The sequence below is a fragment of the Lepidochelys olivacea genome (assembly GCF_965140295.1).
Source record: "Lepidochelys olivacea isolate rLepOli2 genome assembly, chromosome: 2".
Taxonomy (NCBI): Eukaryota; Metazoa; Chordata; order Testudines; family Cheloniidae; genus Lepidochelys; species Lepidochelys olivacea.
In genome coordinates, this window is record NC_140412.1 from 267,241,093 (window position 1) to 267,259,022 (window position 17,930).

Below are 17,930 nucleotides of genomic sequence, written 5' to 3' on the forward strand. Positions count from 1 at the left end.
GCAGTAGGTGCTTTTGGCAACCTCTCGGGTCTGAGTGGTCTCATGGGGGTCACCCCATGTAGAGCATCATGGTTATCCAGTCTCCAGGTGATGAAAGCCTGGATAACTGGGGCAGGAGAAGGTTTAACTGCCCTTAAGATGGTAACATTTGGGGTTTCGTGAAGGCAAAAGGTAATTAAAAGAAATCCTGCTGCATCTCTCGGCTGTTGGTAAATTTCGGTAATCAATCTATTCGACATTGGTGAGGCCTCATCTGGAGTACTGTGTCCAGTTTTGGGCCCCACACTTCAAGAAGGATGTGGATAAATTGGAGAGAGTCCAGCAAAGGGCAACAAAAATGATTAGAGGACTGGAACACATGAGTTATGAGGAGAGGCTGAGGGAGCTGGGATTGTTTAGCCTGCAGAAGAGAAGAATGAGGGGGGATTTGATAGCTGCTTTCAACTACCTGAAAGGGGGTTCCAAAGAGGATGGCTCTAGACTGTTCTCAATGGTAGCAGATGACAGAACGAGGAGTAATGGTCTCAAGTTGCAGTGGGGAAGGTTTAGATTGGATATTAGGAAAAACTTTTTCACTAAGAGGGTGGTGAAACACTGGAATGCGTTACCTAGGGAGGTGGTAGAATCTCCTTCCTTAGAGGTTTTTAAGGTCAGGCTTGACAAAGCCCTGGCTGCGATGATTTAACTGGGAATTGGTCCTGCTTTGAGCAGGGGGTTGGACTAGATGACCTTCTGGGGTCCCTTCCAACCCTGATATTCTATGATTCTAAGGCAGGATGGCGTCTGTGCAGTGCCCTCTGCTTTGGCTTGGGTGCATTAGAGCCTTACGTGTTTCTTCTCCCTCTGCGGCGGCCCTGGCCAGGGCATGAAGGTTTCCTGCACCCATTTCCAGTGTGCGGCTGGGGCTTTCACCTACCTGCGGGATCACTTCCCTCACTCGTACAGCGTGGACATGAGTCACCAGATCCTTAACCTCAACATCAACCTCATGCTGGTAAGGGTGGGTGCTGGCTTTGCTGCTCACCATTCGTGCTGGGATCCAGTGGCTGGGCTCGTTAGATGCAGTTCATTTAAAGGGATCTCACCAAAGCTGACGAGGCGAGGGGAGAAGGAGACGTGCTCAGTATTGGGCCTGGCATTGTCTCATTTTTCAAAGGCCAGATGGAGTGGGAGCCACCGTTGGACAGAGCTGGATAAAGATGGAGTTGTCCCAGTACTTTGGAACGTACAGATTGTAAGCCTGCTGTCTGCTTAGAGGGAAATTGTCTGCAAAAAGTGGCCAAGAGAGGCTTCCGGTGTCTGTCCTTCTTCAGGAGAGATCTCAGAGTGCTGATGTAGGGGAGGAATTGCGAGTCCGGCTCCAGAACATAAGCTGATTCTCTTCCCCTGCGCGCCCCCCCCCCCCCCACACACACACAGGGACAAGAGGAATATTTTCCTCTCCATCTGCAGGGTTGCATGGGTGGCTGCATGCATTGTGGGGGCTGCTCGCTTTCCTCAGAAAGTGGCCAGTCCCCAGTCTGTCAGGCTGGGATACTGAGCTCTCGAGCCTAATGGCCTGAACAGCAAAGGGAGTTTTAAATGTCAAATCGGGGAGAATAAAAGTGGTAAGGAAACAAGTTGGTTCCCGTTTCCAAGGGGTCGGGGGTGGGGCTATTGACAGAGCAGGTGGAAATACCTTGACGTTGTCGTCCTCGCTGTAGAGGAGAAAGGTAGAGGTGGGTGCGAAGGAAGCTGACCTGGCTTACTGCGTCAGTGGATCCCATTATAATGGCACCTGCCTCTTGCATGCTCTTTGCTTTATTCATTCTCGTGTGCAGCTCTGGGAGGCGTCAGACTGATAGCCATTGTCTGGTCAGCACTTTGGCCTTGAAAGGGAGGAAGGGTTTGGATTTTGACTCTCCAAATGAGGTGGCTTTATTGGCTCAGCCGCACTGCCGCAGTACTGGAGCTAAGCTGAGCGTAGGTGAAGTCCAGCCTCCGTGGCCAGCTCACTTTAGCTAGGAGAAAGAAGTGGTGGAAGTGTTTGACTTGATTGACAGCCCTAGGGATTGAGCAGACAGAGCCCTGCGCTGGCAGGGGCTGACCTGTGTTTTTCAGCTCTGATCTCCAGAGCCAGTGCAGCCCTGTCCCCTAAATGGGCCCACCAATGTACCTCAGTCCTAGGGTTGCCCCTGGAAGTTAGAGGGGAGATCGGTCTCCAAGGCCATTCAGTCTGTGCTTGGCCTCGCACCTGAGCCCTCCAACGCGGCGGTGGGGTGAATCCGTACGCTCACTTCACAGTGATTTAGGGTTCCCATGGGTGGGCTGGCTTTGAAGTGGCAATGGAGGGGAGAGGCTTTCTATGCGTGGCTAGTCCCATGAGCTGTTCTGGCTCCTTCGGCTTTGTTCTGCATTGTAGCTGGTCGGTGTCGGCATCTCTAGCATGGTAGACTGGAGCCACTGCTGAGTGACCCTTTTGGGGCAGGGGAGAGGGGGCTGGCTGAGTTTGGTTGGGGTGACTTTGAGGAGCCCTGGAATGCGGAGCCCTGGGGAGAGCTGAGTGTCTCCATTGCTTTTCCTGGAAGGGTCAAGCTCAGGAGTGTCTCCTGGAGAAGTCGATGCTGGACAACAGGAAGAGTTTCCTCGTGGCCAGGATCAGCGCCCAGGTGAGTTACCTGGGGAGCTCTGCTGCACTACGCTCTGTGGGCACCTGAACCGTGATTGAGACGGATCCCCTCCTGCTGCCCTGCCATGTACAAGAACAACTCCACGGGAATCTCTGAAACCCGGGAACCAGCTGAGGTGGTTTGCAAGCAGAGAAGGAAATCCTATACACAGTCACTGCTGTACGGGCGGCAGGGTGGGGGACATTCGCTCTCTGCTAGAGCGTGAGGGCAAGCGAGTAATGGTTTAAAGACCAAGCCTTTTAAAGTCAAATCATTTGAGTTAGTCAGTGTCTGAACTTGACACGATCTAGTCCGAATGAGGACGCTGGCTCAGGCATTCCTGCGGCCGAGGGAGAGCCCTGTAAGCTGCAATACCTGGGCGCTGTGTGGCAGCCAGAACTCCAGCCTGCCGTTACTTCCCTGCAAAGGAATGCACATTGGAAAACATCCCAAATATACATATAAAGTGATGGGGTCTAAATGAGCTGTTACCACTCGAGAGAGAGACCTTGGAGTCATTGTGGATAGTTCTCTGAAAACATCCACTCAATGTGCAGCGGCAGTCAAAAAAGCAAACAGAATGTTGCAAATCATTAAGAAAGGGATAGATAATCAGATGGAAAAATATCCTATTGCCTCTATATAAATCCATGGTATGCCCTGATGGTGAATACTGCTTGCAGATGTGGTCGCCCCATATCAAAAAGGATATATTAGAATTGGAAAAGGTTCAGAAAAGGCAACAAAAATGATTAGAGGTATGGAACAGCTTCTGTATTAGGAGAGAGTAATAAGACTGGGACTTTTCATCTTGAAAAAAAGGGGAGATATGATAGAGATCTATAAAATCATGACTGATATGGAGAAAGTAAATAAGAAAGTGTTATTTACTCCTTCTCATAACAAGAACTAGGGGGTCACGAAATGAAGAGGCAGCAGGTTTAAAACAAACAAACAGGAAGTATTTTTTCACACAACGTACAGTCAACCTGTGGAACTCCTTGCCAGAGGATGTCATGAAGGCCAAGACCATAACAGGGTTCAAAAAAGAACTAGATAAGTTAATGGAGGATAGGTCCATCAATGGCTATTAGCCAGGCTGGGCAGGGATGGTGTCCCTAGCCTGTGTTTGCCAGAAGCTGGGAATGGGCGTCAGGGGATGGATCACTTGATGATTCCCTGTTCTGTTCACTCCCTCCGCGGCACCTGGCACTGGCCACTGTCGGCAGACAGGACACTGGGCTAGGTGGACCCTTGGCCTGACCCAGTCTGGCCTCTTTTATGTTCTTAACTGGCGCTAGGGCTTTCTTTTGGGATTCTGATGCTGTGAATCCACCCTGAGATGCCTCTTGACCGGCTCTCTCCATGTAGGTGGTGGACTACTACAAGGAGGCCTGCCGGGCTTTGGAGGACTCGGGCACAGCCTCGCTGCTGGGGAAGATTCAGAAGGGTTGGAAGAAGCTGGTGCAGATGAAGATCTACTACTTTGCTGCCGTCGCCCATGTGAGTGGGAAGAATGAGGCTGCGCCCCGGGGGAGACCCACCCTGGCCGCCCCAGAGCAGCAGCAGCAGCCCCCCTTGCATCCCTCCGCTTGCGGGTGGCTGTGGCTGCGTAAACCCGCCGGGGGGAGGTGGTGGTGTGGTCCCCATGGGCGTGGAGTTCCTGAGTGTACCTGGAGACTGGCGAAATGCAGTCTCCTGTAGAGCGTCCCCTGGCTGGCTTTGTAGGGCTTCAGTCAGTTCCTCTTGAGCCCGTCCCTGAATGAGGGCCCCTGCCATCAGCGGCTGTGTTTCCTTGCAGTTGCATATGGGGAAACAGGCTGAGGAGCAGCAGAAGTTTGGAGAACGAGTAAGTAAAACTTTTTCTGCTTTGGGTTGGTTAATCCTCCTGCAGTCCAGCTGTAAACCAAGTCCCATCTCATGTGGGCTTGGCCTTTACCCTTTGAAGAGGTTGGGCTACACGGGGGGAACTCAACTGTCCATGATACGGTGGATACATTGAAAGCTTTGGTGTCTATTAAACTGTAACTTGGAAGCCCCTGCTGCTTCTGCACCAATCCATGAGGCAAATAGCGGATCGGCCTCCCGTACTCCACATGAACTCGGGCACCATCTTTCTTGTTACTGTGTACATTTCCAGCGAGGCTTGTTCTTTTGTTCTAAAACTCCACGCAGGTGTGCTGCCCACGGAGGGAGCTGTCCCCCAGCAGGGGTAGAGTTAAGGCTGAAAGCTTGCGTATGCCGGTGGATGTGACTTTCCGACCCTGTTCTCAGAAGAGAATCCACACTTGCATGATTGCCATTTTCCATGTGATTCCCATTGGGTGCAGTGCAGGCACCTCCAGAGATCTCAAACGCAGGATGTGAGACTCGTCTACTCGTGGGAACACCCGCTCTGGAACCTGGCCTGGAGGGACAGCAGCATGTGATGGCAATAGCTGGATTGCTGACGTGGCTGTGTGGGGCACTGCATTTCTCACGTACCGTCCTTCTCTAGAAAATGGCCCCTGGGTGTCTCACGGGCAGAGTACCTTCATCTGGGTTGCTTGATTGTGCTATTAATTTGTTCCTTCTTCTTAGAAGTCCCCACTGTATTTAATGGCGTTGGATTGTCCTAGGTATCTTTACAGAGGGTTCGCTGGCCTGTTTGGCTGCATGTGGCACAGCAAGTGTGTGTGCTCTTGTGATTCCTTCCCAGCTTGTAGAGGAGTTTGGCAGAACTTATCTCTGCTTTCTCTGCAGGTTGTCTACTTCCAGAGCGCTCTGGATAAACTCAATGAAGCTATCAAACTGGCAAAGGTAAGCAGCTTTCTTGTCCATGGTACCGATGGTCTTTAAAAAACCCTCTGGGATCAGTGCTCAAAATACAGGTTTTGAGAGTGCTGGTAGTGAGCAACCAGCTGTGCACTTTCTCCAAAGATTGTAGCAGCCTCGCGCACTTTCAGAAGGAGACATCTGCTCGGTGCCATCGGAGCAGGGCTGGCTAGCTTTCAGATGGTGCAAAACGTTGGTTTCCAGCAGCTCTCAAGGAAACTTTCCAAGCACCAGCTCTGTGGAAGAACTTTCCAAGGGAGGTGGCGGAAGCCCCGTTGCTTGACGATAGGGAGCAGTTGTGCACTGTTAGGGAGAAAGACCTCTTGGTACCAGGTTCCACGTAGCCCATCTCTTGGCACCAAGAAGACTGGTCACTAGAATAGGTGAGAATTTGTGGGGGCGGTGGTAATCAGAATGATGTGACTTTTAAAGCCTGCCTTACAGTCATCCAGGGTTTGAAATGAATCCTCTGCCATTGGAAAGCTCAAGGTCCTGCTTTTCCAGTACAGCAGGGGGTCTGTCTCCTGCCCGGGGGATTTGTGAATGCTGAGACCTAAGACTGGTGCCTCCTGGTTTCTAGGTCTAATGGGAGTTTTGGCTCTTGCACTAAGACTGAGTAAAGCCCATTCTGGATCTTCAACAAGGTGTCCTCTCCTTCCCTGGCCCCTAGGAGCCTACGTGCCTCTCACATGTTGGACCATGGGGGGAGCGTGGGGCTTAACTGACATCCTCCATTGCAAAGAAGGAACTTGCTGGTTTAACACAGCCCTGGTCCATACGGTAAAGCCCTAAGTTTCTACTGGAGGCTGCGTCTGACCCCCACTCACTGTAGTACTGACTCCAGATGTGTTCTACAGCTCGGGGGGGGGGGGCCGGGCCGGACTCATTCATGATTTTACTACAGTGTCTTGAACCCGCTGCCCAGCTGGTGAATTTGGCCCATTTACATCACGTGATGCAGACAAGAAGTAGGTGGTGTTTCTGTTGCACGGAGACCTGGAGAAGCTGTTGAAAAGCTCTTGGCATTGGCCTGTCTCTGCCCCCACCGAAGTCGGGGGTAAAACTCCCTTTGGGGCATGGGATGCAAGTTTGGCACAGGATCGACCCGCCTTGTGTTTGTGGTGCTCCGAATCCCAGCTGTCCGTTGTGAATAACAAGTCAGCCTGCAGAATGCGACCAGAATGCACCCAAGGGCTGGTGCCTGCCAGAGTCTGCAGGGAGCCTGCAACTGCAGCTCTGAGCTGTTCACTGCTCCTTTCGTCTCCGCCGGCTGCTCATTCTGGAAGTAGGATGGGGGAAATAGGGGAGCAGTGAGGGGCTGCCAGGCTGCTTCTGCCTTCAGATCACGGCTTGGTGTGTGGAGGGCAGCAGGATGCAGCATTCAGAAGGGCGGCTCAGCGTGTTACATAGACTGCAGTGATGTGGCAGGACTGCCTGTGTTAACTCATGTTTTTTGCCTCTTCTAGGGTCAGCCTGAAATGGTGCAGGAAGCCCTGCGATTCACCCTGGATGTGATTGGGGGAAAGTGAGTCTGCAGCCAGAATTGCTTCTGGGACTGGAGTCTGTCTCTAGGCTCTCTGGGGTCAAACCTCTTTGCTGAATCTCCCTCCCCGCCCCCGCCGCCGCCACTCACTGTGGGGAGCTTTGGCACATGCTTTTCTCTGTGTAGGGTCTCCGTATCTAGGGCCAAATTCACATGTGCTGCTGGTGAGTGTAGATCTGTACAGGGTCTTCTCACGCTGTCCGCACCGTAGCATCTCAGTGCTGTGAGCAGCTTGTTAAGTGACTAGCTAATGTCTGTCACATGTGGCCCATCCTCTCCCCAGAGGGAACTGGGTGGGGTTGTACCCACTGAATGGCAGGTGAGGATCAGCCTGTAGAATAGAGATGGCAGATAGTGTCTTCTGGGGGCGTCAGGTGGGCAGCAAAACACCCCTCGTGAGGCTCCTGCCCACCTAACCCAGCAAGCTCACTCCTTGAGTCCCAGCCGGTCCACCTTTCCCCTCCCTGGACTTACACTTCAACTGTTTGTAGGTACAATTCGGCCAAGAAGGACAATGACTTCATCTATCATGAAGCTGTCCCTGCGCTGGACACCCTGCAGTCAGTGAAAGGTAAGGCAGGCCAGACCCGGGCACGTCCATCCCTCTGCTGCTGCCCGCAGCTCTGCAAAACCACACTGTGGTTGGTGCATAAAGCTTCAGCCCCGCGCAATCCGTGCTGCGGGCTGGAGTGTGTGTGTGTGGGGGGGGGTGGTCCGAGTGGGGAAGAAGCCTCTCCGAAAGGGAAGCACTTTGCGCTTTGCTCAGGTATCTTGGTAATGGGCAGCGATGAGAACACGCTGCCCCAGCAGCACAGGGGGGGTTGGTACCGGTCTCCAACCCCTTGGCACCACTGATGGCGCTCACGCCAGGGACTTCCTGCTCCCAGGGTCTCCACAGCACCTGCTGGAGGCGAACAGCTGTTGGCCGCTTTGATCTGTGTTTGGTGGCAGGCGCAGCCCGAAAAACAGCTTTGGGCACGAAGGGAAATCCTGTGTCCTTGAATAATTCGCAGGCATCGGTGTCAGGCTGTTCTCTTCTATACTCAGGTGCCACCCTGGTGAAGGCCCTTCCCGTCAACCCCACCGACCCAGCTGTCACGGGCCCGGATATCTTTGCCAAGCTGGTGCCAATGGCCGCCCATGAGGCATCTTCGCTGTACAGGTGAGTGGAGGGGATCTCCATAGCAAGTACTTCTCGAGGCAGCCCCGGGGCATCTGTGCGCTCAGTAACGGGAGGGTGTGGATCCTGCCTCAGGGGCCAGGAAGCTGGGTCCAGTGATTCCCTGCCAGAAATGTGGCGATCTCTCTCGAGCAGGGGCTTGTGGCTCTGGTGAGGACGTGTCCAGCACTCAGCACGCCGAGGTGAATGGGAACTGCAGGAGGCTGAACTCACCTGAGACCTCCCCAAACAAATCAGAACCCCCCACCCCCTCCCCACCAGGGGCTGGGTCCCCAGCACCTTGTAGGGGAGCAGCCGAAACTGGACACTCGGCTGTGCCTGCCTGAAAGGGCCCTTCCAGTGTCTCCAGTCCTGAGTGTTTCTTCCTCGGCTCTCACCTGCTCGCTTCTTCCAGCCTGGCTCTCCGGGAGCTGCTGGAACAGGGCAGTGCTAGCCCCTGGCTAGCCATAGGGCCGGCTCAGCCTGCTCCTGGAGTGCCTGAGGAAGGTTCGAGTCCTGAACAGGGTACGCAGCATAGGGCCCAGTGATTGTAAGTACCTTGGTTGGTCTGGGTGCTGAGGGGTTTTCTCTCGTCTGTCCTAGTGAGGAGAAGGCCAAGCTGCTGAGAGAAGTGATGGCGAAGATCGAGGCCAAGAATGAAGTCCTGGAGTATGTGTGCTCTGAGACTGCGCTAGCGTGTGGGGTTTTCCTCGCTGGTGTGGATGGAGTTGGTCCCTGGCCAGTGCACACCCGACAGTGCGGGGGTCCCCCATTGCCTCGCTGTTCTGCGTTTCCCCATCCCAGCTGATGGGAAGTGAGCTCTGCTCCCTTCAGCCATGGCCCAGTGCAAGGTCACCTCTCAGCAATAGTGCCTCCCCTGACCTGGTGTGGTGGGACGGCAGGTCTCCAAGGGTGACCCAAGGCACTGAAGGAAATGGGGCAGGCAATTCGGTACATGCTGCCCTTTCCTGAGTCAGTACTGAGCCAGTGCCCTAGAGGGCGCTGTGCTGCTGGAGCTCTCCTTTGGGAAGATCTGGAAACCAAGGCACTGGTGGACCCCACAGTTCCCATGGCCCATTCCCAATAGCTAGGGTATTAACCCTGGGTTCAGGCCCGGTTCCAATTTGGGTTATTACATTTTGTCTCCCTGGATTCACCCTGTAGTTTTGTTTGTCTGTGTGGTGCTCACCTTCACTTCCTGTCCTGCACTGTGTCATGCAGTGTGTGCTGTCGTGCTCCTCCCCAGAGGTGGCTGTGTTTCCGTGCTGGCGGAGGTGACCATGGGTGTGCGTTCTGTAAAGCCCTTTGGGATCCTTCCAGTTTCTCATTTCTGAGAACCATGATCCCACTGCCAAGAAACTGGCTCCAGCGTCTGCAAATGCTCCCATCCCCAGGGCTGTGTCTGGGAAGGGTTCTCCTGCTGCTCAGAGGGCTCTGCTTTCTGTCTACAGCCAGTTCATGGACTCCATGCAGCTGGACCCTGAGACGGTGGATAACCTGGAAATGTACAACCACATTCCCCCCATCCTGATGGAGAAATGCGCCGCACTCAGTGTGCGGCCAGACACAGTGAAGAACCTGGTTCAGTCCATGCAGGGTAAGATCCGATGGCGTGTGTCTGGGGGAATCCGCAACGGAGGAAAGGCCAGTGAGTCATGGCAAAGGGGTCTTCCTGGAGGCTGGGGATCTGACTCCTGGGCTCTATTCCCTGCCCTGATTGACAAGCCACCTCCTGTCTCTGCCTCTGCCTCCCCCGGTATGCTGGTGAAGCTCGCTAATTTCACTGGGACAAACGAGGCCATTCGCTGCACCTGTCCTAGCACTGGGCCCTAGGTGGAGCCGGCTCAGTCTCCAGTCGTTCTCCGGGGCCTTGCCCAGCCTTGCTGGAAACACCTCCAGTGTCCTAATGCCTCTGGGTCTCTGCCCCTCCAGTGCTTTCGGGAGTCTTCACCGACGTGGAGGCCTCTCTGAAGGAGATCAGGGACCTCCTGGATGATGATGAGCTGCAGGACCAGAAGCTGCAGGAGTTGCTTGGCAAGCCGGGTTCTCCTCCTAGCCCTTCCCCGGGGCTGGCTGAGGTCAGCAAAGAGTGGGCCAAGTACATGGAGGTGCACGAGAAGGCCAGTTTCACCAACACGGAGCTGCACAAAGCCATGAACCTGCACATCAGCAACCTGCGACTGCTGAGCGGGCCCTTGGAGCAGGTGCGGACTGCCTTGCCTGCGCCGGCCTTGACGGAAGGTGAGCACCCAGCGCCATGGCACCCCGAGCCTCGCCCCTCCCTCGGAGAGCTCTGGCTGGGGCTGAGCTGTGCCGGCTCGCTGGCCTGGAGGCATTAATGCTGAGATCCAGGCTATTCTCCTTCCTTGGTCTTCCCTGTCTCTCGCTGCCCCAGAAGAATGAATCTGCTCCTGCTGTGGGCCCCAAGCCAGTGCCTTCCCTCTTGGCCTTGTCCCTCCCATGCTTTGGGCTCCAGCTGGGTCCCTCTGCAGTGCTCTGCTGGTTCCCAGCCTGTGGGGTCAGATAAAGAGCTAGTGATGGGGGACACAGGCTGGATCAGGAGGCAGGTTGGGTCTAGACTCCAGGTGAAATTTCTGACCTACCGAGGCTCCGAGCTCTGGAACACAGACAGACAGATGCACCCCAGCTCCCAGGTGGCTAGAGAGACAGCTGAGACTTGCAGTGCTGCGAGAACCTCCAGGCAACTCGGTTAAATGGTTGCAGGGGCCTAGTATTAACTGGCCAATTAGCACTGCTGAGCATGGCATGCTGCCTGCTGCATGGCTTAGATTAATAGTGACAGGGCAGAGGATCAGATCTGTGGGTGATGGGTGGAGTGTAAAGGGCAGAATGCCTCCAGCTAATGTCACACCCTTGCTCTGGCTGAGACCCCGGAGCTGCTCCCCGGGGCGGAGTCTGATCTGACGCCAGCAGCTTGCTCATCCTGTCTTGCTTCAGGGCTGGGTGAGCAGGCTGGGTTCGGTGGTGCCTCTCCATCGCCAGTCCTCTGAATGTCAGCTGGAGACTTCCTGGGGGGGCTGTAGGAGGCAGGAGGCCCGCTTGGCTTCTGGACCCACAGCGTGTCTTGAGCAAGGGCCAAATTTAGCCCTGGAGCAGGGGGTCAGGTTCCACTGGCACCAACAGGAGCGGTACCTGCCTGTCCGAGGGATCGTTTTCCCGGGGGGTGGCTGTAGCTAGGTGAGCTGGGTGACCACAGTATGGAGCCTGTACAGAGCAGGCTCCTCAGTGGCTTGGGGAGCGCCCCCAGGTGGTGATGGCTTTCTCCTTCCTCCCTCAGACGACAAGCAGGTGCTGCAGAACTTGAAGCGGATCCTGTCCAAAGTGCAGGAGATGAAGGACCAGCGGATGTCCTTGGAGCAGCAGCTCCGTGAGATGATCCAGAAGGACGACATCACCACCTCCTTAGTGACGACCGACCACTCGGAGATGAGGGTGAGGCCCGGGGCAGAGTGCCGAGCTGCTGCCTCGCCTGGGACTGAGCTGAGCCTGTTACGTTCCAAACAGACTCCCCCTCCCCCCCTCGCTGTTCCTCCCTGTCCCTGCCTGCTGGCCGTGGTCACATCCCCTTTGGAGAGGAGTGATCTCCTGGGCCATTTCCGCTGCTCTCCGCACTCCTAGTGCGCTAGTATCTCTGGTCAGAGCTGATGGTGGCGACTGCGGTCCCCCCAGTCATACAAAGGGCCTTGCTCCGCCCTGCTAGGTATCCTGCTCCTATCGCGGCCGCTTCCTGCCGCTCTCAGTTGGCCCCAGCCCTCCCCGCACTCAGCTTGTGGGGTTCCCCGCTGAGCTCCCCAGCCTCGCACTCAGCCCGGCTCTCCCGCTGACCCTAGCGTGCTCCTCTCGCCCCTGACAGAAGCTCTTCGACGAGCAGCTGAAGAAGTACGACCAGATCAAGGTGTATCTGGAGCAGAACCTGGCGGCCCAGGAGAACGTCCTGAAGGCCTTGACGGACGCCAATGTCAAGTATGCGGCAGTGCGGAAGGTCCTGGCTGAGGTGGAGCACAAGTGAGTGGGCGGGAAGCATGGCGTCGCCCGCAGGGGGCAGTGGCGGTCGCTGCAGCAGAGTCCGCTCCTCGCGTGCAGCGCTGGCCCTGTGCTGTGTAAAACGAGCCCAGCCCTCGGCCAGGGTCTGCCATCTCCCGGTCTCCGGTGGGGAATACCCCCCCGCTAGCCCGAAGCCAGCCGCTCACTCTGTGTGCCCCAGCACCTCTTGGCTGGCGCGGCCAGAGGGGTGGGGTCTGCGGGCCTCGCCAGCCCCTCCGCTCTTCTTGTGCAGAGATCCACATCCCAGCTGGGCCTGTGGTGCTTGCTGCTGACTTTGCCTGCCGTGCCCCATGGCGCTAACCCCAAGGCGCCCATAGGCTGCCCCCCTGCAGGCCCTAGTGTTTGACTGACTGCTTTGAGGCTGGTTCAGCTATAAACCAGAGGAGTGGTCCCCCGGGGCTGTCAGTGGAGGAGAGGAAACCTGGGCCCCCCATGGGCCGGGTCCCTGATTTGGAATGTGCTGGTGCCATGGCTGGGGTGTAAACAAACCAACTTCAGGGGTGGGGCGCATAGAGGCCAGTGAGCCTTGCTCTCAACCCCCACCCCCACAATCACCCAGGTTTCCAGGACTGCTCTGTTAATATCGCCCCCCACTGCATACCCTGCATTGACTCTCCCAGGTGGAACACCACGCTGCAGACACTGGTGGCCTCCTATGAAGCTTATGAAGACCTGATGAAGAAGTCTCAGGAAGGGAAAGATTTCTATGCGGATCTGGAGAGCAAAGCAGCCAAGCTCCTGGAGAAGGCCCGAGTGGCCTGCCAAACATCTGAAGCAAGCCGGCAGCAGGTCCTGGAAAGGTAGGTCACTGCCCCACATCCGGCCCACCTTGCGGGGTGGGTTCTGCTACTCCTTGTGTCTGCAGTGGTCAGCTCGTTCGCCATGTTCATGTTTCTCTGTGGGGGGGCTGGGCATGCCGTAGCGCTGAGAACCCGAACGTTGGGGTGTTTCAGGCTCCCCCAAGTCCCCTAGCATGGGAGGGTGACTAGGAGCGGTGCAGAGACCGAGTGGCACAAGAGAGCCCCAACAGCGACACGACGGCGCCTGGGGATGAAATCGGACGTGCAGGATGGAAGCCTCAGCCCATTCCTTAGGGCCGCAGCTGGGTGTCAAGGGTGCAGAATCCACCACTGCTGTTGGCTGACTCAGCAATAGAGCCCAAACCCCTCTCCCCTCCCCGCTCCCACGGGGGGTCCCTGCAGGAGAGGCTGGAGGTACCTTCTGCCAGCGCCCATGACGCCGGCCCTTAGAGCTGGGCTGGTGGGTCAGGGAGCGCAAAGCCTCTCCGTTCAAGGCACCGGCGCCAGGGAGCTGGGTTTTCCTCACGTGCCTGCTCTTGCTTTGGCAGAGAAATGAAAAAGAAGCCACCTCCAAGGCCCACTGCTCCCAAACCGGCCCTGCAGAAGAAGGCCTCTGAGCGGGACCTGGACCTCGCAGCCAGTCTGGACGGGGCAGACCTGCAGCAGCTGGGCTCCCTCTCGCTGGCCGACCTGCCGGAAGAGCTCCGGAGCTTGCCCCCCGACGTGCTGGCAGCGCATCTCACCAGGCTGCCTGCGGACGCCATGGCTGCCTTCTCCATCAACCCGGCCTTCAGCAGCGGTGGCGTGAGGCCCCCAGGCCCGGAGGCTTTTCCGGCCGGCGCCCGGACAGCCAACGCTCCGCTACAGCGGCCAATGGCAGCCCAGCCTGGCATTCCCTTTAACCCTGCTCAGTTCAGTGCTTTGGCGCCTCTGCCGGGACACTACTTCCCCGGCAGGCTGGCGACCCCCCCGCAAGGTGCCCCTGGGAGCCCTCTGCAAGGCCCCTTCCCCCCGCAGACCTACAGCGGGCCCCCTGTGCTGCCATCCCAGGCGATGCAGCCCCACAGACCTCCAAGTTCTGCCCCGTCGCCCAGCCCTCAGCTCTACCCGGCTGGCACCCTGAGGAGAGGCCCTGGGCACCCCAGCCCCGCCCCTGCCCCCATTCAGCCCGGCTACGCAGGCACCCAGGTGCCTCCCCAGAGATCCTCCCCCCAGCATGTGCCCATGCCTGGCTCTGCTCCAGCTCCTATTGCCCCCAATGCCACCTACAGGATGGGGCAGCCTGTCTCCTCCTGTGGGGCTCTGCCAGGCGGCCTCCCCACAGCCATGGGCCCACCCCAGCCCCCCCGGTTCAGTGGCCAGGCCCCAGGAGGCAGCGACGGCCCTCCTCACCCCCTTGGGGTCCGCCCGGCCACCACAACTGTCGACAGCATCCAGGCGCCCATTTCCAGCTACACTGCGCCCAGGGCCGTGGGCGGGCCCATGCCCCCGCGGCTCACCAACCAGCCGCCAGGGCTCCCTCCTCAGGGCGGCTTCCTCGGCCTGCCTGCCCAGTTCCCCTACACCCAAGGCGGCGTCCAGCCATTCGGCCAGCAGCCCCAGCCCCCATTCCCAGCGGGGCCGCCCCCTCCGAGCTTCCAACAGCAGCAATACCTGCCTCAGGCCCAGGTCCAGCCCCTGCCCATGTACCAGCCGCAGGCCCAGTTCCCGGCCCAGTTCCCTGGCCAGCATTCGGGGCTGGCGCACGTTTCTCCCCAGCCTCCCAGCCCTGCCCAGATCCATGGCCAGCTGAGAACACAGCTCTATCCGCTTCCTTCTCAGGACAACCCCCCTCACTCCTTCCCTGCAGCTATGCCCCGCGGGCCTCCCCCACGGGCTCAAAGCCTCCCAGCCGCTATGCTGGCCCCGGCTCAGCAGCTCCACCCTCACCCCTCGCTGGCAGGCATGCAGCCCATGCCAGCCGGCTCCTCAGCTCAAGTGGTCTCTGCAATGCCCTACTGTCCTGCCCCTTCTGCCTGCCATCCAGGGCCCCCTACAAACCAGATGCCGCCTGGCTCCGCCATGCCACTGGCTGGTCCCCAGCCCCCGTCTTCGAGTCAGTCCGGCCCTCACCATGTCCCATCTTCCCCCAGTCCTGTTCTGAGCCAGATGCAAGGCGGCGTTATTGTCCCGGGTCCTGCCATCCCTTCACCGGCGCCATCCCCCCAGCCATCCCTAGCTATCCAGCCTCCAGCCATCTTGCCTTCCTCTGTGCCTGGCGCCCCTTCCCTGCCACAGCGACCCCCCCCATCACTCACCCCCGGTGCGGCCCCGCTGGCACAGGGCCCTGCTGAGGTCCAGTTCCACCGGCAGAGCTCTTCCACAGATGATCTCCTGTCTTCAAGCCCCGAGAGCCAGCACGGGGGCTCCAAGACGGCGGTGAACCAGCCGCTGCTGCAGCCCACCAAGGCAGATGCCAAGGAGGGGCAGAAACCCAAGGCCGTTCAGCTAATCGAGAACGACCCGTACGAGAAGCCTGAGCATATCATGAGGCTGCTTTCCGAGCTGGATCGGTTCCGAGGCGTGGTGGCCAGTCTGGAGAGGCCTGTCCCTGGGAGCGTCCCCGAGCTGGATGGCATCTGGAAGGAGCTCCAGGATGCCCAGGAGAGGGATGCCCGGCAGCTGTCCATCGCCATCGCCCGCTGCTACTCCATGAAAAACCGCCACCAGGACATCATGCCCTACGACAAGAACCGCATCGTTCTGCAGTCTGGCAAGGACGACTACATCAATGCCAGCAAGGTGGAGGACCTGTCCTCCTACTGCCCCACCATCATCGCCACCCAGGCCCCGTTGGTGGGGACGGCCTCTGACTTTTGGCTGATGATCTACGAACAGAAGGTCTCCCTCCTAGTCATGCTGGTCTCGGAGCAGGAACTAGAGAAGGTAGGATCTCCAGGAGCTCCTCAGGGCAGGACATTCTCACCTGGCAGCTTCCATGAAGGGGGGCAGGGGGGTAAAGTGGACGGTGATCAATAGTTCTCTGTGCCCACTTGCTTGAGACAAGGGAGCTGTAGGCTGGGTCTTAAAGAAAGCTTTTGAACGAACAGGGTCGTTACACTCTGGATCAGGCTTCCCAGGGAGGTGGTGGGTCCCCGGCAGGGATGGTCCAGGTTTACTTGGTCCTGCCTCAGCATGGTGGGGTGGGCTTGATGACTTCTGGAGGTCCTTCCGGCCAGCCAGGGTGCCAGCCAAGGTAGGGACGGTCTCACTTGAAAGCTGAGCTCCTGGCCAGTTCTGGCTGGGTGTTGGCATGGAGCCTGCTGGTGGGCCCTCTGCGTTGCCAGTTCCTCTGAGCAGTTCGTTGGTCTGTGCCCCGGAGCCTGGGGCAGGAGTTGTGTTCTGGGCTGGGGCCGGGGGGGCGGGGCCAGTGGCTCAGGCCCTGGCGTTGTTCTGGGCTGGGGCCAGGAGGTGGGGGGGTGGCTCTGGGCTGGGGGACAGGGCTCCACTCCTTGTGTTGTGCTCCTGGGCTCTGTTCGCCGCGTGCTGAGCCCGGTCTCTCGCCCCGCAGCAGAAGGTGGTGCGGTACTTCCCGCTGGAGCGGGGCCAGCCCATGGTGCAGGGCCCCATCACCTTGGTGCTCACCAGCCTGAAGGTCGCCCCGACGCACGTGGAGAGGATGATCACCCTCCAGTTCCGCGACCAGAGCCTGAAGCGCACTGTCATCCACCTGCAGTTCACGGCCTGGCCAGAGCTGTATGTGCCGTGGGGCGGGGGCCTGTCTGGGGGGCTGGAGAAGGGGGTCAGGGCCCTGGGGGAAGAACCCAGCCGACTGGATCAGAACTTCCCACCCCGGGGGGCTGGGCTGGGCTGCAGGCGCTCTCTTAGGGCAGAGCTTCTGTTCCCTCCCAGCCTGGCTGTGGAGCCCTGGGAGCCCAGCTGGTGCCCCCCAGGGCCCTGTGTGGTGGCACTGAGGGGAGATCTCCTCACCAGCGGCACCCTATGCCCTACCAGGCCCCTAGGGGGGAGGGGAAATCAGGCCCTGTGCCACCGGGAGACGCGTGGCACCTCCCAGGCTGGGGGTGGAAGCCCTCCCCCGCATGGCTTGGCACTGGGCACGGCAGGTCCTCGCCCACTCGCCAGCAGCTCCCCCCTTCCTCCTGCAGGGGCCTGCCCGACAGCAAGGGGACCCTGCTGCGGTTCATCCAGGACGTACACGGGCACTATCTACACCAGCGCCCCCTGCACACCCCCATCGTGGTCCACTGCAGGTAAGGCAGCCCTCCCGGGGCCGGGTTCGCCGCCCAGCCCCAGCTAGCGAGCCAGTCGCTGCAGCTGCCTGGCCCAGCGTAAGGCCCAAAGCAGCGACCCGCGCGGGCACCAGGTCTCCCCTCCTGCCGGGGCATGGGAGCAGGGCGGGCACCCTGCCCATTTGGAGCAAGCCTCCCTCCCGGGCCAGAGGAGGAGCCCAGCGTAGAAAGCTAGCGCGTTGCTGGGAGACCGCAGGGCTGGCCCTTTCCCCAGGAGTTCCCAAGCCAGACTGCAGCCCTGCTGTGCGGGGCAGAGGACTCCCAGAGCCCCTGGCCCCTGGGGAGAGGGACCCTCTACCCACGATGCAGTGCTGGGTAAGGGGCCAGGGACTTCCGGCTTGCCTGGGCTTCGGCAGGGTCCCCGGTCATGGCCCCTGGGCGCTCTCTTCCCACCAGCTCCGGGGTGGGGCGCACCGGCGCCTTCTGCCTGATGTACGCGGCCGTGCAGGAGGTGGAGGCCGGGAACAGCATCCCCGACCTGGCCCGGCTGGTGAAGAGGATGCGCCAGCAGAGGAAGCATATGCTGCAGGAGAAGGTAACGAGCTGGGAGGGCGGGGGGGCCAGGCAGTGGGCACGGCAGTGCCCTGACGCACTTCGAAGGGCAGAGTCGGC

At 58.7% G+C, this 17,930-nt stretch overlaps 1 protein-coding gene across 1 annotated transcript in view; it reads left to right on the top strand.

Moving 5' to 3' along the window:
* PTPN23 (protein tyrosine phosphatase non-receptor type 23) overlaps positions 1-17,930 on the top strand; it is a 44,854-nt gene that overhangs the window by 23,942 nt on the left and 2,982 nt on the right. Inside the window, exons 6-23 of the mRNA XM_084620437.1 lie at positions 863-994; positions 2,568-2,648; positions 4,020-4,151; positions 4,450-4,497; positions 5,391-5,447; positions 6,929-6,987; positions 7,497-7,576; positions 8,053-8,167; positions 8,768-8,833; positions 9,616-9,761; positions 10,097-10,405; positions 11,463-11,617; positions 12,039-12,190; positions 12,850-13,029; positions 13,578-15,954; positions 16,580-16,764; positions 17,175-17,279; positions 17,715-17,853. Of these exons, the coding sequence (XP_084476563.1) occupies positions 863-994; positions 2,568-2,648; positions 4,020-4,151; positions 4,450-4,497; positions 5,391-5,447; positions 6,929-6,987; positions 7,497-7,576; positions 8,053-8,167; positions 8,768-8,833; positions 9,616-9,761; positions 10,097-10,405; positions 11,463-11,617; positions 12,039-12,190; positions 12,850-13,029; positions 13,578-15,954; positions 16,580-16,764; positions 17,175-17,279; positions 17,715-17,853 (4,518 nt within the window). The remainder of the gene's footprint in view (positions 1-862; positions 995-2,567; positions 2,649-4,019; positions 4,152-4,449; positions 4,498-5,390; positions 5,448-6,928; positions 6,988-7,496; positions 7,577-8,052; positions 8,168-8,767; positions 8,834-9,615; positions 9,762-10,096; positions 10,406-11,462; positions 11,618-12,038; positions 12,191-12,849; positions 13,030-13,577; positions 15,955-16,579; positions 16,765-17,174; positions 17,280-17,714; positions 17,854-17,930) is intronic.